This window comes from Cinclus cinclus, chromosome 19, assembly GCF_963662255.1.
Source record: "Cinclus cinclus chromosome 19, bCinCin1.1, whole genome shotgun sequence".
In the NCBI taxonomy this organism is placed as follows: Eukaryota; Metazoa; Chordata; class Aves; order Passeriformes; family Cinclidae; genus Cinclus; species Cinclus cinclus.
Window position 1 is genome coordinate 2599247 of NC_085064.1, and position 23891 is coordinate 2623137.

General features: G+C 40.0%; 1 protein-coding gene across 1 annotated transcript; it reads right to left on the bottom strand.

The window, feature by feature from the left end:
- Positions 1 to 76: 76 nt before the first annotated feature.
- QSOX2 (quiescin sulfhydryl oxidase 2) lies at positions 77 to 21894 on the bottom strand. Its single transcript, XM_062505559.1, is given in 13 exon segments — positions 77 to 627; positions 2748 to 2936; positions 6384 to 6534; positions 7633 to 7755; positions 9675 to 9804; positions 11505 to 11648; positions 12167 to 12312; positions 13982 to 14072; positions 14321 to 14429; positions 15524 to 15572; positions 16741 to 16841; positions 21562 to 21870; positions 21873 to 21894. Coding segments are annotated over 13 exon segments (2115 nt in total).
- Positions 21895 to 23891: the final 1997 nt, after the last annotated feature.

Here is a 23891-nt window from a genome sequence, read left to right on the forward strand (position 1 = left end):
ATACTGCATATAAAATCCCTGATCATTAATATTAAAGCTGTGCCTGGGACCGAAGAGCCACGTACAGCCAGAACTCCTACACCGAGGAACGGTAATACTTCACTTTCCAGCGCTTGGATCTCATCCGGAAAAAAAAGTACATGATCATTAAAAACAAGGAGGATGCCACGTAGAGGATGACACACAGACTCATGTCTAGGTTGGAAAATCCAATCCCTAGGAAGGACACAGCCTGCCTGGTGCCTTTGAGGTTCAGGGATGCAGCTGAGCCTTTGCCGCTACCTTGGACAGCTCCAGGATTTTCCATTGGTTTCTCCAACACCTTGGAGCCTGCATTTACTGAGTTTTCCTTATCCTGGAGCTTATTTTCTCCATTTCCCCCCGAGTTCTTCTGCAGGTTTTTGTCTTTCACCTCCCTTGTGTCCCCCTGTTCATTGTCACTGGGGTCGCTCTGGCTCTCGGTGTATTTATAGAGAATATTTTCACTGCTGTAGTGGGACTTCAGGAATTGTAGGATTTGGTCTTCATTCCAGCTGTGCAGCCCTTTGATTTCTTCATGACACGCAGGACAAATGTCTGGAGTCGGCCACTGAACTTTGGGGAATTTTGGATCTTCTGTCAAATCACCTAAATGGGAGGAGAAAAAATATAAATGGAAAAAAGTCAGGAGGAACGAGCTGGGAAAGCTGCACCAGCAGACAGCCCAGGGAATATTTTCCACTTTCAGTGAGGTTGGCATAAAAAGCCACAGCACAATAACTGAATTAAACAAAGACAATCACAAATTTGGAAGTTTTCCCATCAATTCTGACCCGAAACATTTCCAAGTACAAATACTAAATCACAATTATTTGCCTTTTCTCACAGTAAAAGCTGCAGCATTTCAATCCCAACCCCAAATCCTGCAATTGCTGCTGTTAGAAGGCAGGAACACACAACTGGCTGGGCCCTGCAGGGTTAACCTGAATTATGGTGCAAAACAAACTGCTCTTTTCACTCCTTAATCCCTGTTTTCTGCCTGGTTTGCAAGAGCAGCTCCAAGGGCAGACACTCAGATATTTTCATGTTTCTGTGCTGTGAACAATTCCATCCCAAGCTTGCTTTTCCACAGCTCTGCACCATTACCAGAACAAACTGTTTTGCAGTATTTTAAAAGCCATGTTCATGTTTAAGATGTATTTTTCAGCTAAAAACCAAGTCTTTAGATATGTAACACTGTCTTGAATTAGATCTAATTTGAACATTTCAGGTTTCAGCTCACAGCTTTGGCCACGTTTCTGAGCTGAGCGCTGCAGCTGGTCTCACACTTTGCTCTAAAAACCAATATTTTAAAATGTGAAAGGAGATAATTTTTAGAAAAAAAAAATCTCAACCTGGTAAAACCTCTAATTTATGTAACTGATTAGTACATTAGCACTTAAAATATTTCAGAAATAATAATTTCGCATTTTATTCTAATTTTATTATTTCTATTCTTTTTAAAAGCAGGAAAACTTCCCCAAGATTTTGGGTAGAGATTCAAAAGACATTTTAAAATATTTGTCTCCTTGATATTTATGAGCAAGAGAGCAATTTTTTTTTTTTTTTATCCTAAAGATCACTCAGCAATCAATTTGTTTCAACAGGAAACAAAATGTGTTACAGCAAGGTTACAAACAGAAAACTCCCCGTGCTTTGTGTTTTCCTGCCAAAGAGGGAAATGCTGTAAATCCTGTGCATTCCAAAGGAACAGGGAATAACTCAGTAGGGCAGAGCCACATCCAACCACCTCCTGACCCCCACCCCAAGGTGTTTTCATTGACCAAACATCATTTCTCACTCAGCACCACAAATACAGATGCAGCTTTTAAGGGTGAAAATATATCACTGTCCCAAAGAGAAATTTTAGCAAACTGAAAAAGCATAATTTAACATTATTATTTATTCCAGTGTGTTTATACTTCTTACTAAAAGGGTATTTTAGCTGGCTGCTGCATCACCTAAATCAATATCCATGTGAGTTTTCCAATACCTTAATGTTCTAAGTAAGTGCATTGCTCCACCACTTGGCAACTCCAAGTCCATAGGAGTTGCCTGTTATAGGAACCAAAATTAGGGGATGCTTTTATTTAATCTCTTATTATTTCCTTTTTTTTTTCTCCTCAGAAAAAGGAGGCGAACTGTTTGTACTCACAACAGTATTTAATTCTTCATAAATCTTGGGAATGCAGCAGGAGCATAATATGAACACAATGTAGCATATTGAAATTGTAACTAATGCTGCATTACCCAGATCTATAACAGCAGACAGGGATTTAGTGCAAAGAGAAACCAATTTTCTTTAGTGCTTTAGTTACTTGATACTTCCATAACAGAATGGATTAAACACAACCAGTATTTTAACAGCACTTTTGAGTCTAACTGAAAACACAGGGATCTGGAGGGGCACAGATTTCCTTCACACAGTAATTTCATTTTATTCAGCTGCTGATCTGCCAAGGGTTGAGGATCTTTTATCCCGAGGAAGCCTCTTGTTCAATTGCCATCATTTTCCACAACAAAACAAAGGCAGGTTTTAACCCTAAACTGGTACATGAAGAAATGCAATTATTTTTTTTATCCACTGCTAAGCAGCTGAATTGCTCCTTTGATTTGTGCTCCAGAAAGAGCCTTACCAAGCAACAGGTGAAATCTCAGAAGAAACCAGCTCTGAGAATGATGTTTTTTCATTCTCCACCAGCTCTGTCTCAGCAGTTTCTGTCCCCTACCTGCCAGCCTGTTGTTCACCACGTTGTGCTTCTCCCAGAGCCACAGAACAGCCTGGTCCAAGCTTTTCACCGAATCCATGGATTCTCTGGCCATCTCCTCAAAGTGCTGAGCACAAGCCTTGCACCCAAAGAAGTGCTGAATGTATTTCCTCATGACCTGCAGCACAATTTGGGGGGTGTCCTCAAGACCTACGGGATGAGGGACAGACACAGCTCCAACAGCAGGAAAGTGAAGTGGGGGAGAAGAAAAGGAAAAAATTGCTCCATTCTTGTTCCACAGAATTGAGACCTGCTCTGAAATGAATCACTTTTGCAATTTAAAGTGGCTGTTTACACCAATACAACACGTTCAGTCTGAACAATTGTGCTCATGGTTACCCTGAACACCACAATCAAATAAAAGTCAAGTGGTCTCTACAGCAAAATCTCTCATTTCAGAGTATCTTAAAACTTGAGGGGGACACCAAACTTAGTTAAAAAAAAACAGGCATTTTTTTAATCAGAGACCATTAACATGCAAAATCCACACTTTCTGTATGTCACAACTTCTGTGGAATTAGAGATTTTCTCCAAGCTCTTGCCCAACAACTAAATGAATGTTTATATTATGCATTCACCTCTATATACATGTCCAGGCACTGAAGTTATGGTGACTTTGCTACTGAAAAATCAAGAGTCAAACCCCTCTGCTGAGTCCTGCACAAGGTGCCTGTGAGGGCTGTTTGTTACTCCAAAATTCTGAGGAATTTAAGAGCACCACAATCTTGTTAGAGTTAATAATTCCATGGCTTTTCTGGCAGGCTCTGAATGCACAGAGCAGCTGCTGAGCAACACTTTGGAGAATAAATCATGAATTCCTCCTAAAATAAACACAAACATGTGATTCTTTCTGTAACATTCACACTTTCACACTAATGCAAAAGAATCATTAATTCAGCAAGAAGATAAAGCCTGCACAGGTTGAGAATTTTGTGCCTTTCTTGTGTCAGCAGGGAGCTCCTTACATCTCTAAGTGCCTTGAAGACCTGATATAATTTGTTGAAATCCTAATGGTTTCATCTGTCTCACAGAATTCCTGATTCATGCTTAATTGACCCAGTAAATTATGTCAAAATGTATTCCAAAATGTCCTATGTGTTACCATGAGCACACACTTGTCAAATTAAACACATTTTATGGTGCAGATTGATCAAATTACAGACTCCTGCTGCTGAACACCACGAGTAATTTACTATTGTTTTGTTTTCTTGGGGAAAAAAAAAATCAACAAAACCTGCTCAAACTACCAGGGCACTCATCTGTTATAGATATGGGAAATAAATAAAGACTGTCATCAGCACCTTTATTTAGAACAAGAACAGGATATTCTTAAGCACAGCAGCAAAAAGAAGTCTTTAAAGCCCAAAAGAAATCCTAAAAACCAAACTATTTCTCCTGAGCCATTCAATATCTGTGATTGAGCAGACATGTATAAATAAAAGCTATGAGATTAAAGCAGATTAAATTACTGCATTTAAAGAAAGGCTGGAAGTTGAAACGAATTTCAGGCAGAACAGTTTTAACATTTATAATGAAATATGTATTTTGGAAAGCAAACAACAACAAATACAACCAGCAAATTATCTCTTTGTGGAGAAACAAGAGATTCATACACAAATTTAATTTCATCTGTTCTCCTGTGCAATGGTACATCCTTGAAAATTCATCTTGTGGGAAAATCTGTCAAATTCAGCAATAGATTTTAAAATGCCAGATAATTTATTAAAAAATGCACAAGCCTGTCTTATTCACACCAACACATCCTGTTACCTAAAACCAGATTTTTTTTTTGTAATTAACCGTGCTCAGGAAATGATTTCTACAATGATTTGACACATCCTTGGGTGTGAGCAGCTCTGTCCTGAGTTCCTTTAATTCCTTCTGCTACTCCCACTGCAGGTTCAAATTTCCCCATTGAGCATTAAAATGTATCAAATCTAACCCAATAAAATCATTTTATCAAGAAAGCCACAGGGAGTTCACCCAGAGTGCCAGGCCCTGGAGCAGAGGGGACGATCAAGAAAAAAATACATCTGCTTCAGAAAGAAAACAATTGCAAAATGGCTCATTTAGTTTGTTTTTCTTTTATCAGCCCTGAGATGAATCTTCTATTAACATCTGCCATGTATCACTGTGTAATCCTCCTTTTCTCTTTCCTCCCAAACTACTGCAATTCAGGGTAACCCTAATCTTTAAAGTGGACAAGAACCATAAAACCCTACCTGTGGTGGGAAGGATTAGGGAGTACATCATGCTTTTTAGTAGATGGGATTTAAACAAGCAATAAGGAGAGGAAAACCTCCCAAGACATAATCCCACAGTCTCAGACTGACCCAATTCTTTCACCATAAGAAGTGATCATCACATATCTGGCCCGATTTACAGCCAGGGTTAACTGTGCCAAAGAGTTCTCAGGTTCTGTAATGTATTTTTAACTTCAGGCTCGTGCTTGAATCATGTACTATGAGGTGCAATTTTGTGTCGTTAAATATTAAGATTTTTTTTTTTTTAGATGTAATCAGAACACTTTGGGACTAAAAGGGGAAATTTAAGTTATGCAGGATTCAGCTGAACAGCTCAAAGTCATCCCCTCAAACTCACTGGGCAGTGAATGCACTAAATGGAGGAAATTCAATCTACTGCCCCATGAACAACAAATAAAACAAAGAGAGAAGCAAAAAAAAATCAACAACAGAATGATTTGCTACTAAAAAATTCTTGTTCTGCAGGAGAATTATTCAGATTTGAAGGAATTTCATGCTGACTGCAAATAATGCTGGACAAATGTATGGATCTATAATGTGAACAATAAAGTCCTTTTTAACATACAACCAACAACTGGTAAATAGAAAATGTCTGAGTTTTATGATGTCCATGTAGAATTCTCATATTCCTTGGAAAAGACATTTAAAAGGCTTTAAATGAAAACTAAATAGAACTGTAACCAAACAAAGCACTGTCCTGGTAAGAATAAAACCCAAAATTTTAGCATTAGTGATTCTATTTTCATTGGGTGAGGAAAATAGATTTTATAACCAGCATGTTTCTTAAACAGGAATCATCACCAGAATATTAACACTCAACTTCACAAGATGCTGCAAGTCTAAAAATGAGCAATTTTATAGAGTGCTGGCAAAGTAGTAAATCACTGCAGGGATTAATGACAGGTACATTCAGCTGAGAGAAAAAAAAAAACAAAAAAAACCCAGTCATAACATTCAGTATTTAAGAAATAACATTACAGAAGGATCAGCTAATGGCTGTACATCTTTTATAGCCACTGAACTGTATGGTTAAACCTCATTTTCCTCAAATTTCATTCCCAGTGCAACCACAGGTAACCTGAATCATTTTCATCCCTTTTCAGGGAGCTCAAGATTTCTTTGTTTGAAATTCTCTTTTTTTTTTTTTTTTTTTTAATCTCTCCTTTTTCTGCTTTATTACTCCCAGCTTTAGGGCCACACACTTTATTTAGCACATTTCCAAACCTTCCTGCTGCAGCCAAGCTCTGACCCCTGCTGGTGCATCCCTGCAGCCACTCTCCTCCACAAATGGATCCCTGGAGGATTTACACACCAAAAAATATTTGTTGCTCACCTGTGTTTATCAAAGCTTTTGGTCTCAGTGCAGCCTGAACAGTGAGGGTATGGAAGAGCTTCCAGAGGGAGCAGCTGTAACCCCTCAGTTCTGGTCTGCTGCCCTGGCAGCCAACCCACTGGACTTTCTTGGGGAGAAATATCCCAGAAATCTGAAAAAAAAAAAAAAAAAAAAAATAGATGTGTTTAAGGTATGTGCTGCTCTGGGACCTAAATGTACCACTGAGTGTAGCAGCACAGTTGATCCCACATGGAATTGAGGTGATCCAAGGTAAATAAGAATAAATGACTTTCTGCACTTGCTGTTAATGAACTCATGTTTCAGGTAAACAAAAATTCTCATGTCTCAGATACTCTGAAGCATCATCATAAAACTCACCCCTTCTGGACAAGATACAAATTGTTCAGTTATTGACATCAAACCTACCAAAATCAGTCTGACAGAACACACAAAGCAGTTTAACCTGTGAATACTGTTTTGGTTTTTTTTTTAAGAACACAACACACAAAAATATTCTTGTACACTGACAGAGCTCCAGCTCCCCTGGGCACATTCCAAATTCCCTATTACTCCAAAAGGTGCACATTATTTACAGTGTTAAGTTTTAACTGGCTGTAAAATTCAGTATTATTTCTTCTTAGAACAAACCCACTCCTTATTCATTGCACTTGAAATCCAGATTTTACTTTCTGAGACTTCCCTCTCCTCTTCCTAGAACAGGAGGTTTCCAAATTTCAGACAGAAAGAGGGAAGAAATTGTTAAGTTCTTTGCAAAGAGAACCTTATCACAGGGCTTTGCCAAAGTGAGATGGGATTCCAGCAGGGAAATCAGAGAGTATTTGGGGAAACTCTTCAGGAGCAACACACATTTCAATGGGTAGATTTTCCCATCACTTAAACTCAGACCTCCAAGAGAATCCTGCTGATAGCAAGGCACAGCAAAATCAGAAATATCCTCTGGGAATCTTACACCCCTGGGGATGACATTAGGGAACAAGTATTGCTTGCTCATTATAAAACCCAGGATTGTGTGTTTCAATTCTCTCACTTCAATTTCTTTGTGTGGACGTGGGTTGTTGTTTGGTTTTTGGTTTTTTTTCCTGCTAATGATTTCACTTTATTTTCATTTTAACCTTCTTATAACTCCATTATGACTGGTGAGAAGCAGCAGTAAGTGATGTCTTAGATTGATATAGAATCTTATCCTTTCCTAATGCCCTGTTTTATGCTGGAACTGGGAACAGCTTACCCGCATTTTATTGTTGACCAGATCCAGGATAGCATCATAAGGGATTTTGTCTAATGGAAGGCTCACCAGCCACTCCTGCAAGGTCTCTAACAACTTCACCACAGGCTGACGACCAGGAAAAAGCTGAGAAAAAAAACAAAAAAACCAAAAAACAAACAAACAAACAAACAAAAAACATTTTAAAGCACAAATCTCGTTAGCACCGAGACGCTTTTGGTTTTATCCAGATGTTTTTGCTGTCTGTAAAATGCTTAATTTTGTTTTCTGATAGGCAAATTAATTACTTGCTCTGCTTTCAGTAAAAAGCCATCTCACACCAGCTTTTGCTTATGAAATCCAACAAGTTTTTTTTTGTGCAAAATGTTAAAAATGAAGCAGGCAGATTGCTACAGAGCAACTTGACGTTATCTAAGATTTCACACTGAGATAATTCAGTTCAGAATGTTGCTCAAAACAGAGTAAAAAACCTCAGTGAAACAGAGAGGCTGAAATCCTTCTCATTTTTGGAAGATCAATCACAAAAATTGGCTTTTTTTAGTCAGATTTCTGTAAGTTTAGGAGTTGCTATCCAGAAGAACATTTTCCTTTTCATGGGTAACAGTGATTTCCAAAGTGATCTGCAATCTGAGACTTAACCTTTAAGTCAGAACTTACAGGAGCCACAGCCTGGCAGCTGTGAGGAACTGTAAATCAGTGGTAAGGCCATTATTTTACAGCAGAAATACTGTTTTTTTTCAGCAGAAAATGGTATTTTGTTTTAATGAGGGTTGGAATTATTACAGAATTTAATCAAGTATCTGCCATTCTTTAGAACCCTTCCAGAGGGAGCAGGATTTCAGTCAGGAAAATCCCCCCAAGCAGGGAATCAGAGACCTCTGTGCCTTTGGATTGACCATCACTATAAAAAGGAGAAGAATATAAAAAAATTCCTAACAGTAACATCTGAAAATACAAATGAGAGCAGCGAGGAAAGTGTTACATGACAAATAAAAAAAAAAAAAAAAAGAAAAAAAAAGAAAAAAAAGCAAATAAAGGGACAAATAAAGGACAAAATAAAACAAATAAAGGACAGCAACCCCTGGTGGGACAGGGCAGGTGGAGATGAGCAGGCACCTAAAAGAGAATATTCCCCATTTATCACCAACAGCCAGGGAATCAAACAACATCAGCTGGCCAGGAGCCACAGGGAAGAACAGAGGATGTTTTAGGGATAATATGATGGAAAGATTACCACAACACTTCCTTAAAGAAATGAGGCCAGCTGGAGATTTCTGACCTCTGATGGCTGCAGGGGGGAGCTGGATGGGTAAGGAACTGTCTGATTTTCAGATAAACCCAGATATTTGGAAATGTTCATATAGGCCTTATTATTCCCTTAAGAGTTATTGATTCACTTTTTAAAAAATAGAACATAGTGTCAGCTACACAGTGAGTAAAAATAAAGATAGATTGGTGATTTCAGGAAGCTGCTATTATAAAGCAAAATTATTTTAAAATTTTTCAAGTCATATCACATTACATTGTATATTTTCTTTTCATGCAAATGTAGCACATAAGGATTTTTAATTTTTAAGTACTAAATTATATTCAATAGCTCAGTTATTTTTGCATACCTATTTAATTAAAAACTACCTCAATTATATTCAAAATTCAGACAGAAGATATTAATCCAAAAGTCAAGAATGAAAAACAAAGGTTGATTTAATCCCACTGAGTTACAATAGCTACTTATCCAGAAAATTTGATAAATGGACTATATTTACAGTGATTGTTCAATACGTTGCAGATTACTTAAGCTTTATTTAATTTTGAACCCCCTAAGGTGAAATTAAATTGCATTTTAACCCCGTAAGTATGTCAGAACATCAAACAATACCTCAAAAATAGCCTTTAAATAAACCCACCAAACTCTTTTTTTAAGCTACTGAGGATGCACACACTTAAACACTGTGCAAGGCATTTTGAGAGACTTATGCCCCACGATAAATTTCCTGGTGGAGTCACTTTATCTTCACAAATAATCAAAGCCCAGAAGTGCCTACCTTGGCAGAGATGGTGACAAAGTCCTTGAAGGTTTTGAGCTCAGCTCCCTCGAGTGCCTTGTGCGTGGCCAGCTCCACCCGGAGCAGGAAATGCAATCCTGACTCAAGGTCAGCCATGTAGAGCCTGGACCTGGAACACACATCAATCCTGGGCTGCTCTGGCAGCCTCTGCCACTCCTTTCCTCAGCACTCACTCACAGAGGTAAAATTGATGAGAAGAGGTGGCATTAAACCCCCCCAGTGATTGCAGTCCTGCCCAGCAGGGACTGCTGGGTCTCAGTGTCACACAACCACACGTGAGAAGTTTTTATTTTTTTTTTTTTTTTTAATATTTGACTAAACTTTTTGTCTCCCAGCCAGTTTTACCTTGTCGTGAAATTATAGCCCTGGTGTAAGGAAATTACAGCTTCTCTTCTGGGCTGGCCACAAACAGAAACATGACATGCTCTGAACAACAGGGGATTTTACAGAGGGTGCAAACAAGGCTGAAAATGTCAGTGTTGGAAAGGACTGAATTAGAAACCCTCTCCCAAAAGCAGCAGTTGTACTGCAGGTCCTTTACCTCCTCCTCTACCAGCTCTTAAGACAAGAGTTCTGCCAGGTACAAGTAAACCACATAAATCAAATAAGACATTTTCAAAGTTCCTACTCACAACCAAATATCTTCATAACTAAACCCCCTTTACAAAATACAAATGCATCAGGCACATGGCCCCAGCTTTCAATGCCTTTCAGGCAGTGGGAGACAGAGCAGTGGAACTGAACAAGCAGAAGTTCACAGAGTTAATACTTCTTGTAAGAGTTCAGCAGCACTACTGTTGCTAAAATACAGAATTAAAAAACAGTCATTGAAAAAACTGGCTGCTCCCACCTCCTAAATAACATGCAGGAAAGAACATATTAAAAAACAGAATCACATATATTACATCTAAAATTTAATTTAAGCCACAAACTTATTCTGAATTTATCTCCTTAATTAATAAAGTACTCACTCAAATTATAAAAACCAGCAAAATTCTGCTTCAAGTTTCTTAAATAAAGAGACATCCACAAGAATACAGGAGGTTCTCCAAAAGGATCCTAGTTAGAAGATACTTGGAGTGGAGATTCATGTCAACAAGATTCTGCCTTGCTGGAAAGCAGCTCAATTTAACCAAGTTGTTTTACTAACAGAATGTTCCATATAAAGTATTTTATAATACTCACTGAAAGAAGATGACACTAATAGTGTCTATGAAAGGAAAATAAGTATTATATTAAAGCACTCAGTCCCACATCTTTTCCATCTAAAGATGCTGAGGGATTATCTCTCTGCAAAAGCTTTGCATCCTTCTCTCCAAGAGGGAAAGAGGGTGAACATAAACCTCAGAGGATTTGGGGTGATAAACAAATTTTTCAGTGACTTTAGTATTTTCTATTATACTTGCATTTGCCAAGCCTTTTCCAGTGGGCACTGTTTCACAGAGAATTTCCTACAGAAATGTTACAGCTTGGTATTTTACCAGCTATATTTTCAGGGACACTGATCACTTATTTCAGGTAGTGGGTGATAAGTCCTTGGTATTTTCAAGGCAATTTAATATTTCACAACACTTCTGGTGAAAACATTCCTTCCAGAGCATTGCAGACATTTGCTGCTAAAACCAAACTACCTCAGTAATTTCACCTGTGAATTGTTTGAAAAGCTGCTCACAACTGAACAACAATAAATAAAATATGGGACTGCACTAGGATTTTATAATAAATTACAGCACAGCTTCCCATGTGGCAGGCAAAAGCTGCAGGAAATTTTTAATAACCAAATTTATAAAGGTTAAGGGCATCACTTACTTATCAAACTCTTTCCACACCTTGATTTCTGTGCTCTCCTCTTTGTTTTCTGGAGCAGGCAGCTGCAGTGGCAAAAAGAGTTTTTTCCTTACACCTGGCAGTGATTTTAAATATGAAGAAAAGAAAGACCGTAGAGGCTTCAAACTGCAAATGGACAAAGAGAGATCATTTTTAATCTCAGACTAAGTGAATGTCCAAAGGAAATAACTGTATTTATAACATAAGATGTTCACTTTGGTTTATGTTTTAAGTTCTAGTGCAGCATGGCCTGTTTTGATATAAAGTGAAAAGAAATAATTTTCAATTTATTAACAACAAATCAATTGGGGTGTGAAAGTCCATTCAAAATTAGAACAAATAGTGTTAATCCAAATGTCAGTTCATGTTACACAAGAAATGGGGTTTTTTAAGAACTTTGATTCTTTATTTCTTTTTTCCACTTACATTGCAAAGTTTTTTTTCGTTTCAGAAATATCACAGCAATAAAAGTTAGAAATAAGAAACAGGGGTTACGTAAAAGCAGTATTGGGTCTTTTACTGATAATATAGGGAACACACAACTTCAGTCAGTACAGTATTGCTGAGGTGTCAGGACATCAAATCCTGACGTTTTTATAAGTTAAGTGAACCTCCCCATAACCCTGTGACAGATAATTACTTACTTGTTAATTAATCCATGGCTGCCATTGGGCTGTATCAGGTAGCACGAGGGGACTGAGGTGACCCCCAGTTTCTCCAGGAAAGGTTTATCAAAATTCAATGCTCTCCTCACCACGATGTTTTCATACTGGATCAAGTCTAAGATAACCTGGGTAATGAGAGGATGCCATGAATTATACATTGTTCAAGGAATATCCAATCTTGCAGGACAAGACACGTGAACAGATGAAGTGCATCATCCTTTAAGGGCATCATTAAGCTGTTTGCAGGAAGGGCAAACAATTTCACTTAAAAGTTTTCTCTAGAAATTATTACTCCTATCTTAATTTTTTAATTTTGTTTCTTCTTGGTGTATTCTGGTCTTTTCCTCCTTCTTTCCATCTTCTGCCTCCTTTTCTTCAGCAGTATGGGAAGTTTGGTCCATTTTGTGTTGTAAGCATGAAAACAATGCTATTTTCTGTTTCACTAAACTATTCTATAAAGCTCAAACACATAACACTAGCAAACATTTTTTTATTCTGAAAGCAGATTCCACTTTGTGTTAATCAAATGACTCTGTCTTCCCCTCTAACTGTAGATAATAAAAGCAGAGTGTGATAAAAAGCTGAAGAACTTTATAACCTTCACATTTCTTCAGTAATGCCCAGTCACATCAGCACAGCAGAGAAATCACCATACAGAACAAATGCCTGGAAGCAGCCTCATCCCAAAATGATTCCCACTTCTGGCAGCACAACCTCCTCCACTCATGACACTGGGCCATCTCAGCACCAAATCTAATTAGAAACATTTTGCAGACATTGGATGTTTCCACCACACAGATTATGCTTGGATAATTATGCAATTTTTTTTCTTCACTTATCCTAGATCTTGGCAGGAAGAGAAAAGTAACAGTTGTCTGAGCTAACAGCATGCTCATTAGGTGGGGAAATGATGCCCAAATACTTTATTGGGAAGCAAAACCTAGAGACTTCCTCTGTATTTCGCAACTGTGCAAATAATTTTATGCTACCATTCTTAATTTCCCAAAATTTATATGTGAAGAAAGGGAACTGGAGAATTTAGATTATTACAAACAGTTGGCCAGCAGAATGAGTACTAAAAATGGTTCTCTAGTAGTAACAAAACAATAATGTAATGTAGCAATATTTCTGTTGTGATCTTTCAAGCTCTTGAAAGAAAACTGTGCTGAGAATGAAACTGATAAATTAACCTTCTACTAAAATAAGAATGGAAGAAGTTAACATGACATCACATTCTTTTGTAAGCAAGTTCCTCTGGGTGAGTAAACACCACAGCTCTATAAATTCCCTTGGTTTTATGATCCCCCAAACGTGTGTGAGCTGCTCTAGTGCTGCAATCAGAGAGCTGTTGCTTGGCTTAAATAAGCTCAAATCCAGCTGTTTTAATGTTGGAAACCTAGTCACTGAGAATTTCAGACTTTCTGTGCCAGCAGGCACTGACCCCCAGGAAAACACTACATTTGACCTTAAAGCCATTGGAAAAAAAAAAATCCCAAAAATAAATAATAAAACTAAAATTATAAGTGTGTAATTTGAATAAAAATATGCAATATTACATAGTAAAAAGCTTAAAGTCTAAAGTTTTAAAATGCAGTAATATATATAAAGCAAAATGGAAGTTTTAGAGCAAAAACTAGTCCTCCTTCTTCACAAGTTTAGGTAGTATTGTATAATTAATTAAAAATTCCACATGATGAGCCACAAGTAGTTGGATTTGAGCAAAATGGAAGTTTTAGAGCAGTTTATGGTCACATCCATTCACAGTCACTCTGTCCCTCCCAAGTCCCAAGTTACCTCTCTGCCCACGTAGGAGCTGTTGCTCTCAAACACAATGGCTGTGTAGTGGTGGCTGTTTTTGTCAAAAAGAGATGTGAGCTCACTGGACCTTTGAAGAAAAGAGAAGCAAATTTCAAGTTTTCAGTTTGATTCAATTCAATCTTTGAATTTTAGAAAATTCAGCACAGAATGCAATACACCCACTGCCACTCACAAAATTTCCTTTCACAATTTCATAGCAGGACTAGTAGTAAAAAACAAAAAAACAAAATAAAAAACCAAAACCTAGCTTTATTTTTAATCTTCTACAGTTGATTTTAAACACAGAGCAGCTACACTTGAAAACAAGGAACTTACAACACTGGATGCAGTGGTGGGCAGGCTGGAGGTGTCACCTCCTGGGAATGGTTCTGCAGGAAGTCAATCATCATCTGACGAAGGGTTTGCAGCTCTCGATCTGCTCCTGCTGGCAACAGGTTCCAAAAAAAAAAAAAAAACACCCCACAACCCTTCAGAAAACTGGGAAAAAAAATATTTGCTGTGCACGTGGGTTTTCTCATGCTTTTCTGGGTCAGGTTTTTGATTTAAATTCGGACTTAAAACTCAGCATGCTATTTGGTTGAAGGAACTAAGGATTTAGTTGTAGGATTTCTTTTTAATGTTGCTGTAAGATCATATTTAAAAGCTGTTATCCCACCCCAAAATTAATAAAACCTCAAGACTTTTCCAAATGTATCCACCTGCCTGCCTTGCTGATTTTCTCTTCAAATGATGCTTGATTCTCAATGTGAACATTTTCCAGCGGGACAATAACCACAAATTAAAATCTGCCCAGGTTTCTCATTCCTACCAAATGGAGAGGCTACAAAGCCATGGAACAAGAGGAGGAAATAACTGAAGTGTGAGTGTGTATTTTATTTGCTTTAAAAGAACCACATTAAAAAGCAGAAAATAATTCAAATGTCCAAGAGGTAAAACTAAGGTTCTCTTGTACAGGAAGGGTTAATGATGCAGGTGGTCTCTCCTCTGACCTCTGGCCTTTTAAATGTTCATCCATGGAAAGGGACAACATTACTTTTGTCCCAGACAAACCACCTCAAGCTGTGATCCTGTCAAACCCTGGGATAAGCCTATTTTCAGGGAGTCACCATCTGAATAGGGGCTCTCCCAGTGCAACTCAGGGTGCCTGGAAAATGGCTGAGAGATCAAAAGGCACCCAAGTCAAGACTGAGCAAATTGGATCTCGTGCTGATGAGTTAAAAAAAAAAAAAAAAAGGGATTAAAAAAAATTAACAAGCCATTTGTGAAAACTGAGAGCTAAATTAAAAAAAAAAATAGGAATGCGATACCTAAGTTTCTTGAAGAAATGTTTTGCCTGCCTAAAATTCTGATTAACACTTCATAGAGTACTTGAAATATTCTGTCTTAAAGAGCTATTTAGTGTCCAGCCCACCCTTGTCCAAGGGAAGTGACAGGCAAAGGGATTTTGCTTGCTGTGTGACACAGCCCTGGCTGACAGGAAAACTGCTCTGGGAATTTCTTACAGTAAAACTTTCTTACCTTGGTAATTTTCTCCAGTTGTGAACTGCTTTGTAAATGCTTTGAAGTACTGCATAGGAGAAAAGTCATTTTATCAGACAAAAAAGCACACTTTAGGAACAAAACCAGCTTTCAATAATTTTTACTTTTACAGCTCTACCTACAAAACCTTTTCATTTATCTCATTAGGAGACAGTTTTCCCTCTCAGCCTATGAGTTCCAAAAAGCTGCTTCTCACCTACCTGAGGGCAACAGTAAAACCATCTTAATGCATAATTCAATGGTGTGTATTGATCCTGTACTGCAAACATGAACCCAAACACAAATGAACTGAGCACCAAACCAGTGCTACCAACTGTGTGTGTACTTGGAACACTATTCACATTTTCCCAACTCCCTCCAGTGGTTAAACAGGAGATCTAAGGGAGCTTGGCTGCCTTCTGCTATGAAAAAAATAAAATTGAAAAGATTCAGTGTAAAGAGGATATCACAATTTACACCTAAAACTTTGAAGAGTAAAAGAAAATAAAAATACTGGGTTTACTATCAGGGTAAAAGATCACACATCCTACATTGGAATGTCTCCTGTTCCCTCTCCTGCCATCACAGTTTATTCAACCCACTCCACCCACCACTGCTCACACTTAATAATGTGATTAATGCAGACTGATTGACAAGGTAAAAATTGCATTTAGACTTAAAAATGAACAATGGCAGATACTTTTGGCTAACATGGCATCCACTTTAAAAGGCAGTTTAAGCATTTTATTATGAAAAATATTATTAAATTAATCACAAAAATAGTGAAGGATCCATCAAGGGTAAACTTTTAATTGGTCATGCAATCAGCTGTTTTCATGGGGCAATTTCAATGTATTTCCTTTATTTTCACACACCAAAACTAAAACCATTATTAATAATCTTGTAACATCTGAATTTGAAAAATATTTATACAAATGGTTATTATCTAATCTACTGAAACTAGGAATTATATGCATGTGATAACATGATGCTTTACAGAATGATATCTTCTTTCAGTAAGAATTTTTCAGATTCAGAACTGAATAACTGCTCAAAACAGCTGCATCAGCATTCAGCAAAACCCCCTCAAATGACTCTTTTATCAACTGTGCAGTTTTCTCAGCAAAGCAAAGCAAAACTTGAGCTACACAACTACGAGCCTCACAGTTTAATTACTATAAAACATGCAACATGAACAGTGGATGTTCTGCACTTACCCTAATAGTTGGGTAATAGTGAATCCCATATTCTTTGCACGTCTCATAGTTCCCTTCTTCCCCACAGTCCAGCACTCCAACTCTAATTGCAGATTCCCAGTCTGCAAACAAAGATATCTTTCCATTTTCAGCAGATCAGCTGATGAATTACCTTGCTTCCCATGGAAACCAGCAACAGGACTCTGAGAGATTCCAGTGGCATAAAAATCCAGCCCTGGGTCGATTCTCATTTGCCATTCATTTCCATTCCCCAGTGTAACACAATCTACTGATTTTTAAAACAACTAAAACCTCCCTGTTTTTCTTGGCTGCATCAGTATTTTCCATGCATCTAAACAAGAGGAATCCCAGCACACAATGCAGCAGTTCCAGGGGTGAGTCCAAGAAGATGAAATCAGGGCCAACCCAACACTTGCAAGGAACTGGATTGAATTCCTCAGCTTTTCCCATTAGAAATAAATATAATATGCCCATAAAATAGAGCATGCAAAATGTATATAACTGATAGAATTCATCCAACATTTACTCATCCACATGGCTGTCAATTACAAACCCATAAATTCCATGTACCTTGTATTAGAGCTTTTTAAACAAGCTGCTTTTTCTCCAACTTACAATTTTCTGAGAGGCCTCAGAATTACACACAACCTCCAGCTCATGTGGTGTCTGCTGACAGCTGTATTTATCTGACAATATTGCTCAGAAAAACATTAGTTATACCCAAAAAAATACCTGACCTTTAACCAGAGTGTTTAACAGCTGAGTTTGAGCATCACTCTGACTTTCCTTTATAGCAATAGCCAGGAGAGTTCAAGGATTTCCATGCTTCTATAACTTCAATAAAAGCTTTCAACTAACTAACAGCCTTTTCCTTCTCTTTTTGCTGGAAATTTATCTTTTTGAGCCAGGCTCTGCTGCAGCAATCACTTTAAGGAAGAACCACTCCAAAAGAATCCTTAAGACAGCTGCTTTTTAAAGCAAAGTTAAATCAAACCAGCCGTGCGCAGAATTTGAAGGTGCCCCACAACTCCTAATAAAATTTCAAAAGCACTAAAATTAAGGTGCTTTTATAGCAAAGAGCAGGAAAGTTTCATCAAGCTGATGGGCAGTTCTGGTCTCTGAAATTTAGCTTGACCTTTACTTGTGTTTGGAGGAGGCCAGGGTAGCTGATGGAGAGGTTTGTGCTGAACTTGCCAAGAGCTGAGCGGGCACCAGGAGAGCCCTAAACACGCTGGAGCAGATGGGCACCCATTCACAGCAGCACAAAGGACACAATAGCCCGTTTCATCAAATAAAATACAGAACACAAAACAAAAGTTTGGCTTCTGGTTATCTCCTTCATTCAACTTTCACCACTCCTCCTCCTTTTTTTTCCCACCTGTCTGGATCCTCCTCCACGCTATGAATAGGATCTCTCTGAACACAATGCAAATAACCCCGAACAACAAAGCAGCCCCAGCCCAGCTAAACACTCGGGTTAAAGAGCACCAGCTGGGATGTGCTGCTTAGCATTCCTGCTGCTGGAAACGCAGCTTTTCCTTTCCAAGGGATGCCAGAGTCGCTGGAGTGCACAGCAGACACTCTGGAGTTACTGTGGCACTGTAGCCTGGGCTGGCTTTTTCAAAATGCTGATTAATTTTAAATTAGCATTAGTGGTTTTGAAATACTGACTCGACGATGAGAAAGAGGCAGACGAGGGATGCATTAACCAACACAATCTCTGTTTATGTTAAACAAGCTCCAGTGAATGACAGGACTGTGTTGGACAAACTGGAATCCTGCAGGTGGTTCAAACCTCCCATGTGAGAAATGCCACAGAGCATCAACAAGTGAATTACAAGGAGTACATTTCCTTTTCATAAACCTGGGTGTTTTCCATCAGGAAGTTTCATACAGGGAGGTAAAAAGCTCATCACAGGCACCTCTCTCTCACAGCTACTTGAGAGTTGCCTGTTTTGACACTTGGCTGCTTCCTGAACCTTGACCAGGTGACTGCAGTTCCTGTTCAAAGAATAATTTCCATTATTGCTGGATTTGAAACAAAACCTGCTAAATTTGGACAGTTACTCCAAATCCTGAGGAGTGAATTGATTCTGTGTATAATTCACAGGTTGTCCTGTGTGGGATTTCTGAGGGTTTGTTACTACACATGATTCCAACCTGTGGATATTTTGCTGGATAGATTTAATCATCTCTTAGACAGAAAAAGGACAATTAACTCTAATGGCCATTTTGGCCACTGCTGTAACAAAATGAAACGTGTGATTAAGAACGCAGCAGCACTGATTGAGCTTAAATCTTGTTCTGAGAGGGAGTATCAAAATAAAAACATAAATTTCACAATAGCAAACACTGATCCTATTTTTCAGGAGGATTATGTTCTGCTGTGAAGTCTGCCATGGCAGTATTGCCAAGAGTTAACAAATGAGAAATGAAATTAAAATTAGGTCTATTAGCAGAGGCCTTTTTTGGAACAAATAGTTGCAGCAATTTAACTGGATTTTGTTTGGACACCAAATCAGCAAACATAACCCCAGTGATCTAGGAGTTCCCTAATGTAAAATCTGCATCCTCGAGGATATCCTTTAATATCCTAGAAGATGGGCAAATATTTTTGAAAAAGAAATGTTGAGACAGATGAAGTGGGCAAAATGTTTTGGGTTTGGTTTCTTTGATGAAGCTACCAATGAAAAGTGTGACTGTACTCAGCCTCCTAAAATTCATTCATCCAACTTGAAAATGGAAACATTTAGCTGACAAATAACACCAGAAGCCAATAGCATTTGCTGGTTGTGCCAATGTCCACAAACATTCAAAATCCACTTTCTAAATGAAAGTTTTTATAAAAACTCAATGGATTAGAGGAGAGAGAGGACTTCAACTGATTCCAGTGATAGAAGTGCATAACAGCACCTGCAGTTCCCATGTTTTCAGGTGAGAAAGAAAATATGTATTTGAAGAAGTCTTTACAAGTTGGTGTCACACTGCTGTAATTCTCTGTTTTAGGTTGACCAAAGCTCTGGCCAGTTTGCTCTCTACTGCTGTGCTCAAAGACCTCCTTGTTACCTCAAAGAAGGAGAAAATCTAATATTATTTTGGCCACAAGCAGATTAAAGCAGCAGAGAAAATGTTACAGAAACTTATGCAAATTAAACAGAAAACAGTTCCTGGTTTATAAATAAACCCCTCGTGCAAGTAAGGAGCATTTGAAGTGCTCTGAAAACTGACTTCTCTGTGTTTCTCTGCTTTTGAGTTTTTGCTCATAATCATAATTCCTCAGCATGTGATGAGTTCATCAGGATCTATTTTAGGGTGGGTTTCCATTTCCATATATCTAGACATACACCTAATACTGCACCTACATTTCATGTGAGTTGTTAACACTTTCCAGAGCATCACAGAACAGCCAGAGCTCTTCAGTCCCTCTCAAAGTGCAACCATGAGTGCATTAAAACTGCTGTATCCATCCTGGAAATGTCTCCTGGGTGAAATGTGAAATTAAAAGTAGTTTAAAAGCCTTTTACACTGCTATATTAAGCATAACATTTCCTACAAATCTGATCCCGGGTTTCATCCCCAGCAGCATTACTGAACTTAAATTGATACCTCGGGGGCCTATTTGCTTCCTTACATCTACAAATAGAATAAAACACTTCAGCACCTGCCAAAAAACCTGAGCAGGCTAAGAGACAGCAAGGCAGGTCCCTCAGCATAAGCTGTGGAGGCCACCATTACTTTTAAAGTCACAAATTGATCAATCTGGAAACCTGGTTCTCACTTTGCTTGATTTTTATATTATTTTCTGGTGGTCTTTTTCCCCCTTTGAGCCCATCCACACTACACTGAATTTGTAAGATATAAATCAAGTGTGTGTATGGCCTCTCCAGTACCGTCTTTTTTGTTTATCCTCTGAAACAAGCTGCTGTCTTTATAAAACATTTAGAAGATAAACATCATGCCTTCAAGAGTTCAGTCTAAACAAACCTCAGGAACACAGAGACATTTACATACAAACCCACAGCTGGACTGCTGTGTGTGTGCAAGATGATGTTTTATCCCTGGATTCCTTCAAAACCTTTAATCTGGAGGTGTGCTTCCACCACCCACCTCTTGTTCTGTCCCATGTGCTATTCGGGCTGCATGGCACCACCTGAGCAGAGGGTGAGGTTGATGCTCACACACCCAAGCACAACCTGAGCAGGGGATGAAGGTGATGCTCACACACCCAAGCACAACCTGAGCAGGGGATGAAGGTGATGCTCACACACCCAAGCACAACCTGAGCAGGGGATGAAGGTGATGCTCACACACCCAAGCACAACCTGAGCAGGGGATGAAGGTGATGCTCACACACCCAAGCACAACCTGAGCAGGGGATGAAGGTGATGCTCACACACCCAAGCACAACCTGAGCAGGGGATGAAGGTGATGCTCACACACCCAAGCACAACCTGAGCAGGGGATGAAGGTGATGCTCACACACCCAAGCACAACCTGAGCAGGGGATGAAGGTGATGCTCACACACCCAAGCACAACCTGAGCAGGGGATGAAGGTGATGCTCACACACCAAAGCAAACCTGAGCAGAGGACGAGGCTGTTGCTCACACACCAAGGCACCGCGGCTCACACAACCTCCGGCCACACGTGGCACGGCCCACAGGTGACACAGTGACCGAGGCCCCGCGGTCCCCCAGCCCAGCGCCCCTCGGGGCACCGCCGCGGCCCTGCCCCGGCTCCGGGCACCCCGGGAGGCCGCCAAGGGCCGCGGGACAGGGCCGGGCCGGCGGAGCCGCGCGCGGTGACCCGGTCCGAGCCTCACCTTTGACGTCCCCCGCCAGCGCTCGCCAGCTGGGCGCGAAGGCGATGCAGTGACCGCAGGACGAGCTGTAGAACTGCACCACCCAGGCGGTCGAGGAGTTGAGCAGCGCCGGCCGCACGGAGCCGGCCGTCAGCACGGTCAGCGGGTCGTGCCCGGGCCGGTAGAGCCGCGCCGTGGCGGCGGCCGGCAGGAGCAGCAGGAGAAGCGCCGGGAGCGGCACCGGGAGCGGCACCGGGAGCGGGAGCAGCGGCCGCCGACCCCCGCCCGCCGCCGCCATGTTGGGACGCGCCGAGAGGGGCGGGGCGGGGCGCTCCATAGCAACGCGCCGGCCATAGCAACGCGCCCGCAATGGCGGCCCGGCCTGAGGGCGGCTCGGGGCTGCGGGGCCTGTGCCCTGCTCCTGGGAGGAGCCGGCGCTGTCCGTGCTCCTGAGGGGACCGTGTGTTATAAATGAGAAACAACAAGTGTCGATATTTAGCAAAATTCAGGTTGCTTTATTTGATAGAAAGCAGCGCTGGGGAACGTGAGGGGTCATGGCCCACTCCATGCTCAGTCCAACCTTGGTTTGCAGCCTCTTCCTATACTGTGGTTTTTCATTGTAATTTTTAACTTTGCCAGGTACGCAGTGGTGGTGAATAAACATCTGTAAAGTGTTTGGGCCATAGTCAGTCTCATAGATAACCATCTGGCGTTGGTAGATGAAAACTGGCAGAAGTTGGGAAGTCTGGTCTTTGTAGATAGGCGGCAGTGATCAAAGGAAAGGAGGAAATCTGATTTTGCAAAACCTATCGGACTATCGGAAAGTCTGATTTTGCAAACTGGTAGTAGATACAACTTATTTAGAAAACATAATATTCATGACAGGGGGGTTTAAAACAGAATAATTTAATAATATGTTTTCCTCTATCTAATGTCCATGCTTTACTTCAGACCTTAGTATTTGGGTTTATACAAGCCCCAATACTTTTATTATTAACACGGATCTTCTATCAATTAGCACACGTGGATTGCTCATGTCACTGACGGGGCTGTCCGTGTCCTGAGGGGAGGAAAGACTCTCACTGTCCCCTGAGTATTATAGAATATATACATTTTTATTTAAAAATGATGGTCTTTGATGTTTGATTCAATGCGTGAAACAGCAACCAACAGGCCCCGAGTGTGAGGAAAAGGCTTGTAACTGAGAGGAATGTCTTGATTTGTCTTTACAAACGAGCTGTGGGTTTGCTGGTGGATAAAACCAGCACTGAGAGATAAAAGAAGCAATGGGATGCATTCCACTGGCTGATGAATGGAAAAAGATATTTGCCTTTACAAACAAAGGTTTGCTGATAAATGAAATTGTGTATTGAAATATGAAAGAAGCAATGGGGAAAAACTATGAATTCTGTAAGAAGTAAAGGTTAAAAGGTAGGGTTATACATTAGAGGGGAATCTCAGGTATCAGGTGTTCTGGGAAGTCTGTGCCTCTCAGGTACCTCAGCCCATGGGAAAGAGAGAGGGAAATGCAGATGGGAAATTGGGATAAAAAGGAGGCTGCATCTCCCAGAAATTTGAGAGATCTCAGGGGAATTCCTCATGGCCTCTCCCTTTATTTGAATAAAGCAGAAAGGACCCCTCTGTCTCCTTTTTGGACATAAACCTCTGGTGTTTGTGGATTAATTTTCCTGACACTGGCAGGAACAGGTAGCCCAGAGAAGGTGTGCAGTCTCCCTCACTGGACATGAAAAGTGTGACTGTTCTCAGTCCCCTAAAGCCATCTCAGCCTCCTCAGAGCCATCAGGACATGATCCTGTGCCCCGTGCTCTGGGATAACCCTGCTGGACCACGAGGTTGCACTCCTCAACCCACTGTGGTCCCTTCCCTTCTTGTGAGATCACTCAGGGGCCAAATTTATGTGACAATTGGTATAGAAAGAGAAGTTTTAACTTCACGAATCCTCTTGCTGAGCAGAGATGAAAGCAGGGCAGCCTTTGGGTTGAGAGTTCTTTCATCCCAAAGTACCTCTCTCGGCAGGGAAGAGCCATCTCTCCTCAAACAGAAGCTCTGATAAAAGGCTGTGCCTAGGTGGTTTGATAAAAGCTCTGTCCTTTCCATAAGTTCAGGATGAGCACTAGTAATGGATTTTAGCACCTTTTATTGCTCTGGCCCAGTATTGAAGTCTCCTTTCATTTCTAAATACAAGGTCAAGAATTTTCATTACGTTAATGAGAAGCAGAAAGCCAACAATGTCCCCAAGAGAAGGGTCTCAGAGGAGTTTAAAACTCAGATAATGAAACACTGAGGTCTCTGCAAAGATAATTCTTGTTTCTGTTGCTCACAGACACTTC